This window comes from Hyla sarda, chromosome 3 (assembly GCF_029499605.1).
Source record: "Hyla sarda isolate aHylSar1 chromosome 3, aHylSar1.hap1, whole genome shotgun sequence".
NCBI lineage: Eukaryota > Metazoa > Chordata > Amphibia > Anura > Hylidae > Hyla > Hyla sarda.
The window spans coordinates 162,871,403-162,888,652 of NC_079191.1; the positions used below are offsets into that span (position 1 = coordinate 162,871,403).

The window sequence follows — 17,250 nt, forward strand, 5'->3', positions numbered from 1 at the left end:
GTTAAAATGATACCCTACTTATATAGGTTTGATTTTGTCGTACTTCTGGAAAAAATCATAACTACATGCAGGAAAATTTATACGTTTAAAAATGTCCTCTTCTGACCCCTATAACTTTTTTATTTTTCCATGCACAGGTAAAAATGAGGGCTCATTTTTTTGCGCCATGATCTGAAGTTTTTATCGGTACGATTTTTGTTTTGATCGGACTTTTTGATCACTTTTTATTCATTTTTTAATGGTATAAAAAGTGACCAAAATACGCTTTTTTGTACTTTGGAATTTTTTTGCGCGTACACCATTGACCATGCGGTTTAATTAATGATATATTTTTATAGTTTGGACATTTACGCAAACGTTGATACCACATATGTTTATTTTAATTTTTATTTACACTGTTTTATTTTTTTTATGGGAAAAGGGGGGTGATTCAAACGTTTATTAGGGAAGGGGTTAAATGACCTTTATTAACACTTTTTTTAAACTTTTTTTTTGCAGTGTTATAGGTCCCATAGGGACCTATAACACTGAACACACTGATCTCTCATCTTGATCACAGGCGTGTATTAACACGCCTGTGATCAGTGTTATTGGCGCTTGACTGCTCCTGCCTGGATCTCAGACACGGAGCAGTCATTCGTCGATCGGACACCGAGGAGGCAGGTAAGGGCCCTCCCAGTGTCCTGTAAGCTGTTCGGGACGCCGCGGCGGTCAAGAACAGCCCGACTGACTAGCCGGGATACTTTCACTTTCGCTTTAGAAGCGGCAGTGAGCTTTGACCGCCGCTTCTAAAGGGTTAATACTACACATCGCCGCGATCGGCGATGTGTGGTATTAGCCGCGGGTCCCGGCCGTTGATGAGCGCCGGGACCGATGCGAAGTGATGCGGGGTCGCAGCGCGACCCCGCTTCATATCGCGGGAGCCGGCACAGGACGTAAATATACGTACTGCGTCGTTAAAGGGGTATTCCAGGCCAAAACTTTTTTTTATATATATCAACTGGCTCCGGAAAGTTTAACAGATTTGTAGATTACTTCTATTAAAAAATCTTAATCCTTCCAATAGTTATTAGCTTCTGAAGTTGAGTTGTTGTTTTCTGTCTAACTGCTCTCTGATGACTCACGTCCCGGGAGCTGTGCAGTTCCTATGGGTATATTCTCCCATCATGCACAGCTCCCAGGACGTGACATCATCATTGAGCAGTTAGACAGAAAACTTCAGAAGCTAATAACTATTGGAAGGATTAGGATATTTTAATAGAAGTAATTTACAAATCTGTTTAACTTTCCAGAGCCAGTCGATATATATAAAAAAAGGTTTTGCCTGGAATACCCCTTTCATTTTTCATTTGCATAGCCCACTGTTCCAAAGATCTGTCAAACGCCAGTGGGGTGTAAATACTCACTGCACCCCTTTTTAAATTCTGTGAGGAGTGTAGTTTCAAAAATGGGGTCACATGTGGGGTTCCACTGTTCTTGCACCACGGGGGGCTTTGTAAACGCACATGGCCACGAACTTCCACTCCAAGCAAATTCTGTCTCCAAAAGCTGAATGGCGCTCCTCCTCTTAGCATTGTAGTTCGCCCGCAGAACACTTGGGGTATTCCACACATGTATTTCCATACTCAGAAGAAATGGGGTTACAAATTTTGGGGTCATTTTCTCCTATCACGTCTTGTAAAAATGTCAAATTTGGGGAACAAAACAGCATTTTAGTGATTTTTTTTTTCATTTACACATCCGACTTTAACAAAAGGTTGTCAAACACCTGTGAGGTGTTAAGGCTCAGTTTCCAAAATAGTATGCCATGTGTTTTTTTTTTTTGCTGTTCTGGCAGCATTTCAGCAAAATGGTGGTGCGTCCCCACGGTGAGTTTCCAGCAGCGGGGCGGCATCTTCATTGGCAGCAGTGAGATCGCCGTAAAGCAATCTCACTGCTGCCTCTGGGAGTTTAAAAACTGCATCTCCCAGCATGCCCAGACACCCTTTGGCTTTCTGTTCATGCTGGGAGTTGTAGTTTTGCAACATCTGGAGGTCCACAGTTTGGAGACCACTGTATAATGGTATCCAATCTGTGCTCTTCCAGATGTTGCAAAACTACAAATCTCAGCATGCTCAGCCTGTCCAGGCATGCTGGGAGTTGTAGTTCTGTAACATCTGGAAGAGCACAGATTGGAGACCATTATACAGTGGTCTCCAAACTGTGGACCTCCAGATGTTGCAAAACTACAACTCCCAGAATACCAGACTGCCCAAGCATGCTGGAAGTTGTAGTTCGGCAACATCTGATCCTTCAGATATTGCCGAACTACAACTTCCAGCATGCCAGGGTAGTCTGGGCATGCTGGGAGTTGTAGTTTTGCAACAACTGGAGACACACTAGTTGGGAAACATTGTCCGTTTCCTAACTTAGTGTTTCCCAACCCGTGTGCCTCCAGCTGTTGCAAAACTGTAGTTTTGCAACAGCTGGAGGCACACTGGTTTGGAAACACTAAGTTAAGTAATAAACTTTCAAGTGTTTTGCAACCAGTGTGCCTTCAGCTGTTGCATAACTACAACCTCAAGCATGCACGGACAGCCAAAGGGCATGCTCGGAGTTGTAGTTTTGCAACATGGGCGGAGGTTTACAGTGAGTGTCAGGCTGCAAGTTTGAGATTGCGCAAATTTTGCGCTGCAGCTGAAACTCCTAGCAGCAAACTTGCTGTGAACCTCTGCCCGTGTGACTGCACCCTAAGAACACTACACTACACTTACACTAACCTAAAATAAAAAGTAAAAAAAACACTACATATACACATACCCCTACACAGCACCCCTCCCCTCCCCAATAAAAATGAAAAACGTCTGGTACGCCTCTGTTTCCAAAATGGAGCCTCCAGCTGTTGCAAAACAACAACTCCCAGTATTGCCGGACAGCCATTGACTGTCCAGGCATGCTGGGAGTTTTGCAACAGCTGGAGGCACCCTGTTTGGGAATCACTGACGTACAATACCCCTATGTCCACCCCTATGCAAATCCCTAATTTATTCCTCAAATGCGCATGGCGCTCTCTCACTTTGGAGCCCTGCCGTATTTCGGGGCAACAGTTTTGGGACACATATGGGGTATCACCGTACTCGGGAGAAATTGCCTAACAAATTTTGGGGGGCTTTTCTTCTTTAACCCCTATGAAAAGGTGAAGTTGGGGTCTACACCAGCATGTTAGTGTATAAAAATTAAATTTTTTACACTGACATGCTGGTGTTGCCGCATACTTTTCATTTTCACAAGAGGTAAAAGGGAAAAAAGACCCTCAAAATTTGTAATGCGATTTCTTCCGAGTACGGAGATACCACATATGTGGGCGCAAAGTGCTCTGGGGGCGCACAACAAAGCTCAGAAGGGAGAGTGCACCATGTACATTTGAGGTGATTTGCACAGGGGTGGCTGATTGTTACAACAGTTCTGACAAACGCAAAACAATAAATATCCATATGTGACCCCATTTCGGAAACTACAACCCTCATGGAATTTAATAAGGGGTGCAGTGAGCATTTACACCCAACTGGTATATGACAGATTTTTGGAACAATGGTCTGTGAAAATGAAAAAAAATACATTTTTAATTTGCACAGTCCACTGTTTCAAATATCTGTCAAACGCCAGTGGGGGTATAAATGCTCACTGCACCCCTTATTAAATTCCATGAGGGGTGTAGTTTCCAAAATGGGGTCACATGTGGGGGGGGTCCACTGTTCTGGCACCATAGGGGCTTCCTAAATGGGACATAACCCCCAAAAACCCTTTCAGAAAAACTCACTCTCCAAAATCCCATTGTCGCTCCTTCCGTTCTGAGCCCTCTACTGCGCCTGCCGAACACTTTACATAGATATATGAGGTGTTTACTTTCTTGAGAGAAATTGGGTTACAAATTTTAGGGTGATTTCTCTCCTTTTACCCCTTGTAAAAATTCAAAAATTGGGTCTACAAGAACATGCGAGTGTAAAAAATGATTTAGAATTTTCTCCTTCACTTTGCTGCTGTTCCTGTGAAACACTTAAAGGGTTAAAACACTTACTGAATGTCATTTTGAATACTTTGGGGGGTGCAGTTTTTATAATGGGGTCATTTATGGGGTATTTCCAAAATTAAGACCCTTAAAATCCACTTCCAACCTGAACTGGTCCCTGAAAAAGTACAATTTTGAAAATCTTGAGAAAAATTGGAACATTGCTGCTGAACTTTGAAGCCCTCTGATGTCTTCCAAAAGTAAAAACACCTCAATTTTTTGATACAAACATAAAGAAGACATATTGTATATGTGAATCAATATGTAATTTATTTGGAATATCCATTTTCCTGACAAGCAGAGAGTTTCAAAGTTAGAAAAATGCAAAATTTTCAAAGTTTTATTGACATTTTTAGATTTTTTTTTACCAAGAAATGATGCAAATATCAGTGAAATTTTACCAATAACATGAAGTAGAATATGTCACAAAAAAAAACTATCTCGGAATCAGAATGATAACTAAAAGTGTTCCAGAGTTATTAATGCTTAAAATAACAGTGGTCAGATGTTCAAAAAATGCCCAGGTCCTGAAGGTGAAAATGGGCAGGGTCATGAAGGGGTTAAATGTTCACAGAGCATTTAATAAATTTTGTGAAGGTAAACATTTTCTGAAATTTCTCTTCTTCTCTTCTCATACACCAAAAAGCGACGCCAGGTCTGGGATGGTGTAGTTTTAGGCACTTTTCCGTGGCTTTGCGCCTTTTTTGCACCTTTTTACAAAAAGGCGCAGTTCATAAATTTCAGTCCACGGCATACGCTGAATTAAAAAGCATGTACTGCTACTTCCAAAACATCTGGAATGACTAAAATATTCTACCACAAAAAGGCGCAAAATAACACACAGTGCGCCAAAATAGCGCTTTTTTTACGGAGAAAAAAAAGGTGTAAACTCATTGATAAATGTCGGCCACTGTCCTATAATCTATCAATGTTGTTAGTATTCATGGCTCTGCTGTCAGATTGCGGCATCAGGCGCATGCGCCGGGAATCGCATTGACACCGGCCTTTGATCCCGATGCAGTATTGACACCACGTGCAAGCGCTGTAACATAAGGTTATGATGTGCATGCGCGTATATTTTTTTGCAATTTTTTTTTGCGTGAATACTCCGGCAGTGAGTATATTTCGGCCGTGTCAGCCGACTCCCCTCACACAGCTCCATCCTCTCGCGATATACGAGTTTTTGATTGACATCAAGCTATGACGCTGGCCTTAGCCCGGTCACATGGCTGGCATTCTGGCGGTAGATTGGTTGCCATTACATATAAACATAGCCACTTCCATACCCTAAGAAAACGCCCCGGAAGAAGCATACCTTGGTGAAACGTCGAGCCATGGCACTCTGGTTTCTTCCTCTCCCCTACACCACTAGGTAATTTACTTATGCACTTTATTTGTGTGTTGGTGGATGCCTGGTTCTAGCCCTATCTAGCCTATTTACAGGGGACACTATTTTAGCCTCTATTGCACCTTACCATAGAGCTATTATCTAGGATTTAACCCTGTCCTGGCTCACTACTGTAATACTTACCTTGGGCAACCTCTCTGTGTTTCTCTCATTCTACAATTATTTATTTATGGCTATGTAATCATGAACTTGGTGACTCCTGACCAGACACCCCCTTCCTGCCTCTGGTTTTGGAGTTGTATCTCTAAATTTTCATTTTATGCTCTTTTAAATGTTTTTTTTTTTTTTGTGCATTTGTACTAATAAAATTTGTGATGTTTTTGCTACTGGGATCTGCATACGCCTTTTTCTTTGAATTGTTTGTCTAGTTATAGCGTAGGATCTATTTACACTGAGGGGGTTGCTTTGGTGTTATAAAGATTTCTTAAAGGGGGTATTCCAGGCAAAAAACTTTTTTTATATATATCAACTGGCTCCGGAAAGTTAAACAGATTTGCAAATTACTTCTATTAAAATATCTTAATCCTTCCAATAGTTATTAGCTTCTGAAGTTTTCTGTCTAACTGCTCAATGATGATGTCAAGTCCCGGGAGCTGTGCATGATGGGAGAATATCCCCATAGGAACTGCAGAGCTCCCGGGACGTGAGTCATCAGAGAGAAGTTACACAGAAAACAACAACTCAACTTCAGAAGCAAATAACTATTGGAAGGATTAAGATTTTTTAATAGAAGTAATTTACAAATCTGTTTAACTTTCCAGAGCCAGTTGATAAATAAGAAAAAAGTTTTGGCCTGGAATAACCCTTTAATGACATATTGAGTAGACAAGTAAAATTACTGACTGACTAAATAATTTCAGTCTTAATCTACAATCTCTCACGCCTTTTTAAAAAACACATAAACATATCCTGTCCTTAATTACATATTACAAATAATAGCAAATATATGTCTCTATTAATGTTTAAGAGTAAGCAGTACATTATTACCGTATATACTCAATATAGTATAAGCCGACCCGAATATAAGCCGAGGCTCCTAATTTTACCCCAAAAACCCAGGAAAAGTTATTGACTCGACTATAAGCCTAGGGTGGGAAATACATCATCCTCCCATGTAATCATCCAGACCCCGTCATTATCCCCCCCTTCATCATCTCAGCCTGTCAATCCCTTCATCAGTGGTCTTCAACCTGCGGACCTCCAGATGTTGCAAAACCACAACTCCCAGCATGCCCGGAGTTGTAATTTTGAAACCTCTGGAGGTCCGCAGGTTGAAGACCACTGCGGCCTTTGTCATCATCCAACCCCCCCCCCCCTTTTGTTTTGTACTCACCTCCCCTCGGCGGGAAGTTAGGGTGAGCTGGTCCGGGCCATCTATGCTGCAGGGACGGTGGGGATGGTTAGTCGTTGCGGGCTGTCTATTTTCACCGGGGGGGGGGTCTCTTCTCCTCGCTCCGGGCCCGGATGACAACGCACAGGGACATTGTGCATGAACGTCCCTGTGCTGCGTCGTCAAGGCAACATCACTACTCCGGGGCCGGGCCTGAAGCGTGGAGAAGAGGCCCCCCCCCTGTGAAAATGGACAGCCCACGACAACTAACCATCCACACCGGACGGTCCCTGCAGCATAGATGGCCCGGCCCACTCACCCTAACTTCCCGCCGAGGGGAGGTGAGTACAAAACAAAAGGGGGTGGGGGGGGGGCTTGATGATGACAAAGACCGCAGTGGTCTTCAACCTGCGGACCTCCAGAGGTTTCAAAACTACAACACCCAACATGCCCGGACAGCCGATGGCTGTCCGGGCTTGCTGGGAGTTGTAGTTTTGCAACATCTGGAGGCCCGCAGGTTGAAGACCACTGACGTAGGGATTGACAGGCGGAGAGTTCACTCGAGTATAAGCCGAGGGGGGCGTTTTCAGCACGAAAAATCGTGCTGAAAAACTCGGCTTATACTCGAGTATTTACGGTATGTAAAATTTTTATTTCAACTGGGAAATTACACTAATAGTAAAGCAAATTCCTATGTAAGCCTTATTAAATAATAATAAAATAATTAAACATATCTTATACTCTGTTATCACTACTTCACATCTAATATAATTGTATTTTTCTTTTCAAGATATTATTAAATGGAACCATTTTTGCGAGAATGAATCCGAAGCAAAAATCAAGTCTTATTGAAGAGCTTCAAAAATTAGAGTAAGTTGGAAATAAAAGTGTATTTACTTTTTGTTACGTGTGTACACCTGTTACCAGTCTATGATGTATTGTCCTTTTTTTTGGGGGGGGGGGGGGGATTTCTATGTCCCCATTGTTGCTGCATTTTTTTGCTCTTGGAAGTATTGTCATCACAAGCCTTTCGGACAACAGCTGATTACAGGGAGCTTGGCATCTTCTTGTTTTCCCTGACAAGCCAACCCCCTGTTGACATGTGCGGCCAATCTCTACATCCTAATGTGCATACAGTATGTGGTTGCAATATTATGACTGATGGGTTTGTTTGCGTATGTACAAATTATATATATATATATATATATATATATATATATGTATATATATATATATGTATATATATATATATATATATATATATATATATATATATCTCAAATGTATATATCTAATTCAATTCAATTTATTGTCATTTTCAGCTACTTTATTGGCATGTGTGGAGATGGAGCTAATGACTGTGGGGTAAGGAAATGTTAGAATCATAAAACACAGAATTAAATAATAGGTGGGGTAGTTTCTGAACTGTCCCATGTTTTTTACATTTTTGTATACATTTGACTTAACACTATATTAGCTTTTCAAACGAGTCCTAAAAGTATATAGAGAGAATCAAATGAAACAAGCAAATAAAAAATAAAAAAAAGGCTTCACACACTTTCAAACATCAGAGCAGAGTAAAGTTCTAGAGGATTGAATTTAAACTTTATTTTACACTCAAATCTGCCTACTTTGAGTCAATTTTCAAACACTTTAGCGGAGATTTATGAAAACCTGTGCAAAGGATAGGTTGCCCAGTTGCCCATAGCAACCAATCAGCTTGCTTCTTTCATTTTGCAGAGGGCTTCTTAAAAATGAAAGAAGCGATCTGATTGGTTGCTATGGGCAACTCAGCAACTTTTCCTCTGCACATGTTTTGACAAATCTCCCCCTTTTACTTCATCTTATACTTATCTATCTATACTACAATCCATCTTCAGTCATAAAATAATTCTTCATTTCATTGGTTATTGAGCTGACATCTCACAGTCTAAAAACTAGGGAAGTAGTGAATGTAGTGAAGAAAAGGATTTTGCATGAAAAGATTTAACCTTAACCCCTTAAGGACTCAGCGTTTTTCCGTTTTTACATTTTAATTTTTTCCTCACCTTCTAAAAATCATAACGCTTTCAATTTTGCACCTAAAAATCCATATGATGGCTAATTTTTTTGCGCCACCAATTTTACTTTGCAGTTGACATTAGTCATTTTACCAAAAAATCCATGGCGAAAAGGGAAAAAAAATCATTGTGTGACAAAATTGAAGAAAAAATTTCATTTTATAACTTTTGGGGGCTTCCGTTTCTACGCAGTGCATTTTTCGGTAAAATAACACCTTATCTTTATTCTGTAGGTCCATACGGTTAAATTGATACCCTACTTATATAGGTTGGATATTGTCGTACTTTGGAAAAAAATCATAACTACATGTAGGAAAATTTATTTATTAAAAATTCTCATCTTCTAACCGCTATAACTTTTTTAGTTTTCCGCATACGGGCCGGTATTGGACTCATTTTTTTGCGCCGTGTTCTGTGTACCATTTTTGTATTGATCGGACTTTTTAATCGCTTTTTATTCATTTTTTCATGATATAAAAAGTGACCAAAAATACACAATTTTGGACTTTGGAATTTTTTTGCGCGCACACCATTGATCATTATTGTTCGGACATTTTCGCATGCGGCGATACCACATATGTTTATTTTTATTTACACAGTTTTTTTTCATGGGAAAAGGGGGGTGATAAAAACTTTTAATAGAGAATGACCTTTGTCACCTTTTTTTTGCAGTGTTATAGCTCCCATGGAGCTATAGCACTGCACTGCACACACTGATCTCCTATGCTGCTCCCTGCAAATCCATAGCTTTGCAGGGATCAGTCAGATAGGGGCTCGATTGCTCAAGCCAGTAGCTCAGGCTTGGAACAATCAATCCCCGATCGGACGCCGCGGAGAGAGGTAAGGAGACCTCCGCCTGCGCCCCAGCTGATCGGAACATCGTGATTTTATCGCGATGTCCCGATCAGCCCAACTGAGCTGCCGGGAACCGTTTACTTTCATTTTCAGATGCGGTGGTCAACTTTGATCGGTGCCGCACGCTGTTAGCCCAGGGTCCCGGCTATAGTTAGCAGCCGGGACAGACCCGGTGGGATGCGGGGTGACGGCGTGACCCCGTTTTTCACACCAGGACAGGGCTTAGGGCGTACAGGTACGCCCTAAGTCCTTATGAGAATAAAGAAATATTTTTTTTGCTTTTTTAATACATCATTTGTACCCCAAATTTCTCTTTAACCCCTTAACCTCTTCAGGATGCAGGGCGCTTGCATCCTGCCCAGCATCCTGAGTTCATAAGGACGTAGGGCGTACAGGTAGCCGCTAGCTGGTCGGGGACCGCAGCGGGATGCCTGCTGAAATCATTTAGCAGGCATCCTGGCACATTGCCGAGGGGGGTCCTAAATTCATACCGATGATCTGCAGCGATTCCAGATCATATGGGTCTTCGGTGACCTGGAAAATAAAGGGGATCAGGGGTGTCAAAGACACTTCCGATCCCCCTGAGGGGATAGGGGTGAAGTGGCAGGGGTGCCACCCGTCTTATTCCTGCTATTGACTGACCAATAGACCAATAGCAGATTGAGGGTGGGGGTTAAAGTGCGGTTCCCCTGTTCTGCCAACTCACGGTAGTCAGGGCAGAATAGGGGAACTGTTGAACTGTGGTATGACCAGCAGCGGCGGTGGAGCTCTCTTACAGGCGGCGATCGGTGGTGGTGGGCAGCTATCCTCTCCCTGGTGCGGCATGCGGTGATCCTGCAGACTACGGAAGCTGTTGAGTTGTTGCCTAGCAACATCTGGAGGGCTACAGTTTGGAGACCACTATACAGTGGTCTCTAAACTGTAGCCCTCCAGATGTTCCAAAACTACAACACCTAGCATGCCCAGACAGCAGTTTGCTGTTTTGCAACATCTGGAGCTTTTTCACAGGCAAAAACTGTATAAAACCCATCATTACTCATACCATCCGATCACTGGACCTGTCGAAGAGGGGGTCCCGCCCCTCGAAACGCGTTGTCCGCATTCATTTTCTGTTGAAAATTTTTTTGGGGGTTTTTACAAAACGGTTAAAATTATTTACTGGCCCTGAAGAGCGCCAAAATACATCGGTTTCTAGCTGTGCCCACAGTGCTTTGGATTTTCTAAATACTGAGTTAGGTAACAGAACCTAACTGAATGTTTTCCAACCAGTTTACCTCCAGCTGTTGCAAAAGTACAACTCCCAACATGCATGGTCTGTCAGTGCATGCTGGGAGTATTACTTTTGCAACAGCTGGAGGTTTGCCCCCCCCCCCCCCATGTTAATGTACAGGGTACATTCTTCACACGGGTGGGTTTACAGTGAGTTATCCTGCTTCAAGTCTGAGCTGCGGCTAATTTTCCGCTGCAGCGCAAACTCACTGTAAACCTGCCTGTGTGAATGTAACCTGTACATTCACATGGGGGGGGGGGCAAACCTCCAGCTGTTGCTGAAGTACAACTCCCAGCATGCACTGACAGACCGTCCCCCAATAAAGATGAAAAATGTATCGTACGGCAGTGTTTCCAAAATGGAGCCTCCAGCTGTTGCAAAACAACAGCTCCCAGCATTTCCGGACAGCCACTGACGGTCCAGGCATTCTGGGAGTTTAGCAACAGCTGGAGGCACCCTGTTTGGGAATCACTGGTGTAGAATACCTCTATGTCTGCACCTATGCAATCCCTAATTTAGTCCTCAAATGCTCATGGCACGGTCTCATTTCGGAGCCCTGTCAGTTTAGGGCCACATATGGGGTATTTCCGTACTCGTGATCAATTGCTTTACAAATTTTGGGGGGCTTTTTCTCCTTTTACCTCTTATGAAAAGGAAAAGTTGGGGTATACACCAGCCTGTTAGTGTAAAAAATAAAACATTTTACACTAACATGCTGGTGTTGCCCCCATACTTTTTATGGAAAAAAGACCCCCGAAATTTGTAACGCAATGCTCACATATGGGGAACGAAAATACCCCATATGTGGGCATAAAATGCTCTGTGGACGCACAACAAGGCTCAGGAGTGAGAGTGCACTATGTACATTTGAGGCCTAAATTGGTTATTTGCACAGGGGTGGCTGATTTTACAGTGGTTCTGACATAGACACGAAAAATGTATTCCCACGTGTAACCCCATTTTGGAAACTACACACATTTTGGAACGTAACAAGGGGTATAGTGAGCCTTTACACTCAACAGGTGGTTTACAATTTTTTGTTAAAGTTGTAAGGGAAAATGAAAAAAAAAATTGAACTAAAATGCTGGTGTTACCCTAATTTTTTCATTTTCACAAGGTAAAATAAAAAAAAGCCCCCCAAATTTGTAGCCCCATTTCTTCTGAGTAAGAGTATACCCCATATGTAGACGTTAAGTGCTCTGTGGGTGAATTACAATGCTCAGAAGAGAAGGAGCACCATTGGGCTTTTGGAGAGAAAAATTGTCTGGAATTGAAGGCCATATATGTTTACACAAGCCCCCATAGTGCCAGAACAATAGACCCTCCACATGTGACTTAATTTTGGAAACTACACCCCTCATGTAATGTAAATAGGGGTACAGTGTTCATTTTAACCCCACGGATGTCTCAAAGATTTTTGGAACATTCCAAAATTAATTTGCACAGCCCACTGTTCCAAAGATCTGTCAAACGCCAGTGGGGTGTAAATGCTCACTGCACCACTTATTAAATTATGTGAGGTGTGTAGTTTCCAAAATGAGATCACATGTGGGGGGGTCCACTGTTCTGGCACCACGGGGGGGCTTTGTAAACGCACAAGGTCCCGACTTCTATTCCAACCAAATTCTCTCTCCAAAAGCTCAATGACCCTCCTTCTCTTCTGAGCATTGTAGTGCCCCAGCAGAGCACTTCACATCCACATATGGTGTATTTCCATACTCAGAAGAAATGGGGTTATACATTTTGGGGGGCATTTTCTCCTATTACCCCTTGTAAAAATTGAATATTTGGTGGAAAAACAGCGTTTTAGTGAAAAAAAAAATTCATTTACACAAATCTGACTTTAACAAAAAAGTCAGCCAACAACTGTGGAGGTGTAGTTTCCAAAATATTTTGGCAAGCTTTTTTTTTTTTTTTTTTGCTGTTCTGGCACCATAGGGGCTTCCTAAATGTGACATGCCCCCCAAAAAACATTTCAGAAAAATTCCCTCTCCAAAATCCCATTGTCGCTCCTTCCCTTCTTAGCCTTCTAATGCACCCACAGAGCACTTGACATACACATATGAGATATTTCCTTACTTGAGAGAAATTGGGTTACACATTTTAGGGTGATTTCTCTCCTTTTACCCCTTGTAAAAATTCAAAAACGGGGTCTACAAGAACAAGTGAGTGTAAAAAAATGAAGATTTTGAATTTTCTTCTTCACTTTGCTACTATTCCTGTGAAACACCTAAAGAGTTAACACACTTACTGAATGTCATTTTGAATACTTTGAGGGGTGCAGTTTTTATAATGGGGTAATTTATGGGGTATTTCTAATATGAAGGCCCCTCAAATCCACTTCAAAACTGAACTGGTCCATAAAAAATTCCAATTTTGAAAATTTTGTGAAAAATTGGAGCCCTCTGATGTCTTCTAAAAGTAAAAACATGTCAACTTTATGATGCCAATATAAAGTAGAAATATTGTTTATGTGAATCAATATATAATTTATTTGGTACGTCTACTTTCCTAATTTTCACCAAGAAATTATGCAAGTATCGATGAAAATTTACCACTATGCCAAATTAGAATATGTCACACAAAAAACTATCTCGGAATCAGAATGAAAAGTAAAAGCATCCCATAGTTATTAATGCTTAAAGTGACAGTGGTCAGATGTGCAAAAAAGGGCTGCGTCCTTAAGGTGAAAATGAGCTGTGTCCTTAAGGAGTTAAAGACCAAGCCCATTTTGACCTTAAGGACCAGGCCAATTTTATTTTTGCATTTTTGTTTTTTCCTCCTCACCTTCTAAAATTGATAACTCTTTTATATTTCCATCTACAGACCCATATAAGGGCTTGTTTTTTGTGTGATCAATTGTACTTTGTAATGACACCGAACCCCAAAAATTATTTTTTTAGGGAGGAAATTTAAATGAAAACCAAAATGTCCTCATATGACGACATTGACAGAGGAATGAAAAAAAAAGAATATGGCTTACACAAGGCAGGGATAAATATTGAAAATATTCGGCATGTTGCAAAAGCTAAAACTACCATTGATGTTAAAGAGTTAAAGTACATGATACTTTACAGTTAAAGTACAGGATACAAGTATGATGGGTTTTATATTTATTATATAAACTAATATTTCATATTTCCATTACTTGCAGGCACTTAAAATGGCTCATGTGGGAATTTCACTGTCTGAACTAGAGGCTTCTGTTGCGTCTCCATTCACTTCCACTATTGAAAATATTGAATGTGTTCCATTGCTTATCAAGTAAGTTTAGTACTAATCCGTAAGGAACATGGTATAGGAATTGTCTCAGGACATCAGTTCATTCAAAAAGTAGGCAAGTTTAAAAGTTTTATTAATAAAGATATTTAAAGGGGAACTCCGGTGCTTAGGCATCTTATCCCCTATCCAAAGGATAGGGGATAAGATGCCTGATCCCGGTGGTCCCGCCGCTGGGGATCCCCATGATCTTGCACGCAGCACCCCAGTTAAAATCAGTCCCCGGAGCATGTTCACTCCGGGTCCGATTACCGGCAACCACGGGGCAGGCGGCGCGTGACGTCACGCCTCCGCTCCCATGTGACGTCACGCTCTGCCCCTCAATGCAAGCCTATGGGAGGAGGCACGTCTTTGGATAGGGGATAAGATGTCTAAGCGCCGGAGTACCCCTTTAAGGTTTTTTTTTTTATTGTTTGAAAAGATTCACTGAATTTTTTTTATTTTTTTTTTTTGCTTCATCCATCACCCACACTGCACCTTTGTGGTCCCTGGTTATTGGCAAAATTGGAATTTGAGAGGAACATAACCTTCAGAAGAATATCCATACTGCAGTGTACCCTACTGCTGTACTGCACTATGAACAGCATTGACATATTTTTTTTCTAGGGGGTCTGATGGCAGGGACACATTTCCCTTGTGGATGTTTGCTCACTGCTGTTCCTGTGTTGTCAACCTCAGGAACCAGACCTCCAATTCCCTGCAGAGAATAAATAAATAGGGAATGCCTTGTTGTCCCCAGCAAATAGAAAAGCGTTCCCAGGGGTTAAGTTCCGGAAACAAAGTGTAAGAATTCACCCAAGATTTCAACTCAAGGACTTGTCCTGCAAGACTTATTCTAATAGAAACAGTGTTCTTGCTGTGGAAAAAGTGCAGGAACTCCAAGGGAAATTTATCACTATGTGTTTGTGTGCAGCCACTTTACAGCTTTTTCTTCTTCTTTTTTTTTTTTTTTTGCTGTGTTTTTGGCTTATTGTACAGTAAATTTATCAAAACAAGAAAAATTTAGCATGAATGAAAAATCCCCTCAGAACTTGCTGTAGGATGTAATTTTTCTTCTTTTTTTCAACTATAATTTTAATTGAGAACATTCCAACAAACAGGAAGTAAAGCCCCAAACATGGGGTAAAAATAACAGGCTTAAAAATTTCCAGTAATACAAAGGAGACATAAAGGGGGATGTTTATCAAAGGATTTAGACAGTTTTTTCCTGTCTAAATTTGTCGTACGGAAAGTCGCAGTCTAAATATGTGTGACTTTTCTGCGACTTTTGCTCTAGAGGATTTTTAGAACATGATGCATGCAAGTCTATTTTAGACGGAAATGCATTGGAAAATGCCTTGGTGCTGAATTTATCAAAAGCGACTTTTCAGCGACAAGTCGCATCGGCTGAAAGTACGCCGAAATGTCAGACCATGTTGGAGCAGGTTTAAATACAGTCTAAAGCTTAAATCCTGAAGTCCGTGCACAGAATTTATCAAAAGCCTTGCGCCTTTTGATAAATTAGGCGCACAATAGACCGGCCTAACGCTCTGCAGTTTGGTCTATATTGATACGGGACATAGACAGCTTTGATAAATATCCCCCAAACTGTATATTTTAAAAAACTTCAAGTCGCTGACACAGAAAAAAAAAGCAATGCTGATAAATAGGAGGTATTGTATATTAATAAAAATTAAATGGAAGTGGGAGGCTCACACTATGAAGAAAGGACTGTGTATCGAGGTACTGTATGTTACACGTTAACCTTACGTGTCAAGAATTAATAAAATAGAAATAATATATGGAAATACAGACCTCTAGATACACATATGGTAGTGCTCTGTATGAAAATCAATGATAAATGTTAAAATATAGATATTGTGTGATAATTAATGTGTATGAATATAAAATGAAATAAATAGATATATAATAATATATAAAAAATAGTACAGGCTAAGTGATAGTATTTGATTATATACATTTAATTAGTAAATATAAAATGTGTGGCTGTGCAGGGCCCTTGCAAAGACCGCACCATCAATACAAATAATTTTAACGATATTAAAAAACATAAAAAATCGGGAATATTTTATAATAAAAGAATGGTAATTAAATATACACTGATATATAAATATATATATATATATATATGTATATATGTATATATAATTACTAAAAGTATTAGATGATCAGTCCCCAATGATAGCAGCTTAACAAAATGGATACATCAATGTTCAATTTGTGAATGTACTCAAAATGAAGTTCAAGTTCTATATAGAATATGAAAGATCATCTGCTGTATCTTTGAAGGTTTTATAGCTAGTATGATTAAAGTTCGAGTGCTATTCAGTACGTAATACAGATCCTCCACTGTATCAGTTAGGACTTAGTGAGCAGTTACTTGTAGCAAGATACTGGTAGCAAGATGAACAGTTACTTGTAGCAAGATACTAGTAGCAAGTGCAGCAGATGTATCCAAACTGAAATTGAAATTGAAAGTTATTGGTGCACAGCACCGCTTACCGCTTCTGCTGATGCACTCCGATATTTGGTGCGGTCCTTCTCCTTCCCGGGCTGGTACAGCTCGGCAGCTGGCCTGATGGATGAACCTGGGATCTCCCTGCGCCAACTTTAGAACCGGATACCGGGAGCTGGTAAATGCCGTAGAGCCGGTGTGATGCGCTGGGGGGAGGCTGCACTTTGGTGGTTCAGAGGCTGGCACAGATCTGCGTCTGGACTGTGGATGGTAATGGCAAGTGCAGGTGAGCGGTGGATGCGCTGGAAGGCAGGTGGAGCCGTGTCTTCCCGTAAAATGCGCGCTCCTAGACTGCGCAGTGGTCCCAAAATTGGGGGGTTCCAGCAGTTGCAATTGAATTTTTGCTGGTTGGAGGTGGACTGAGTATCTTCAATGTAGATATAGTGCCAAACACGTTCCGGGGTGTCCCCTTCTTCAGTGGCTGTATATTTATAATGAATACCCCGGCATTTTGCCGGTTTTTATATTCTTTCACTTCATAAGTG

The 17,250-nt window shown here is 41.1% G+C and overlaps 1 protein-coding gene across 1 annotated transcript in view; it reads left to right on the forward strand.

Moving 5' to 3' along the window:
- Window positions 1-17,250, forward strand: part of LOC130361841 (probable cation-transporting ATPase 13A4) — a 214,070-nt gene that overhangs the window by 146,248 nt on the left and 50,572 nt on the right. The window contains exons 21-23 of the mRNA XM_056565407.1: window positions 7,577-7,656; window positions 8,109-8,151; window positions 14,126-14,235. Of these exons, the coding sequence (XP_056421382.1) occupies window positions 7,577-7,656; window positions 8,109-8,151; window positions 14,126-14,235 (233 nt within the window). The remainder of the gene's footprint in view (window positions 1-7,576; window positions 7,657-8,108; window positions 8,152-14,125; window positions 14,236-17,250) is intronic.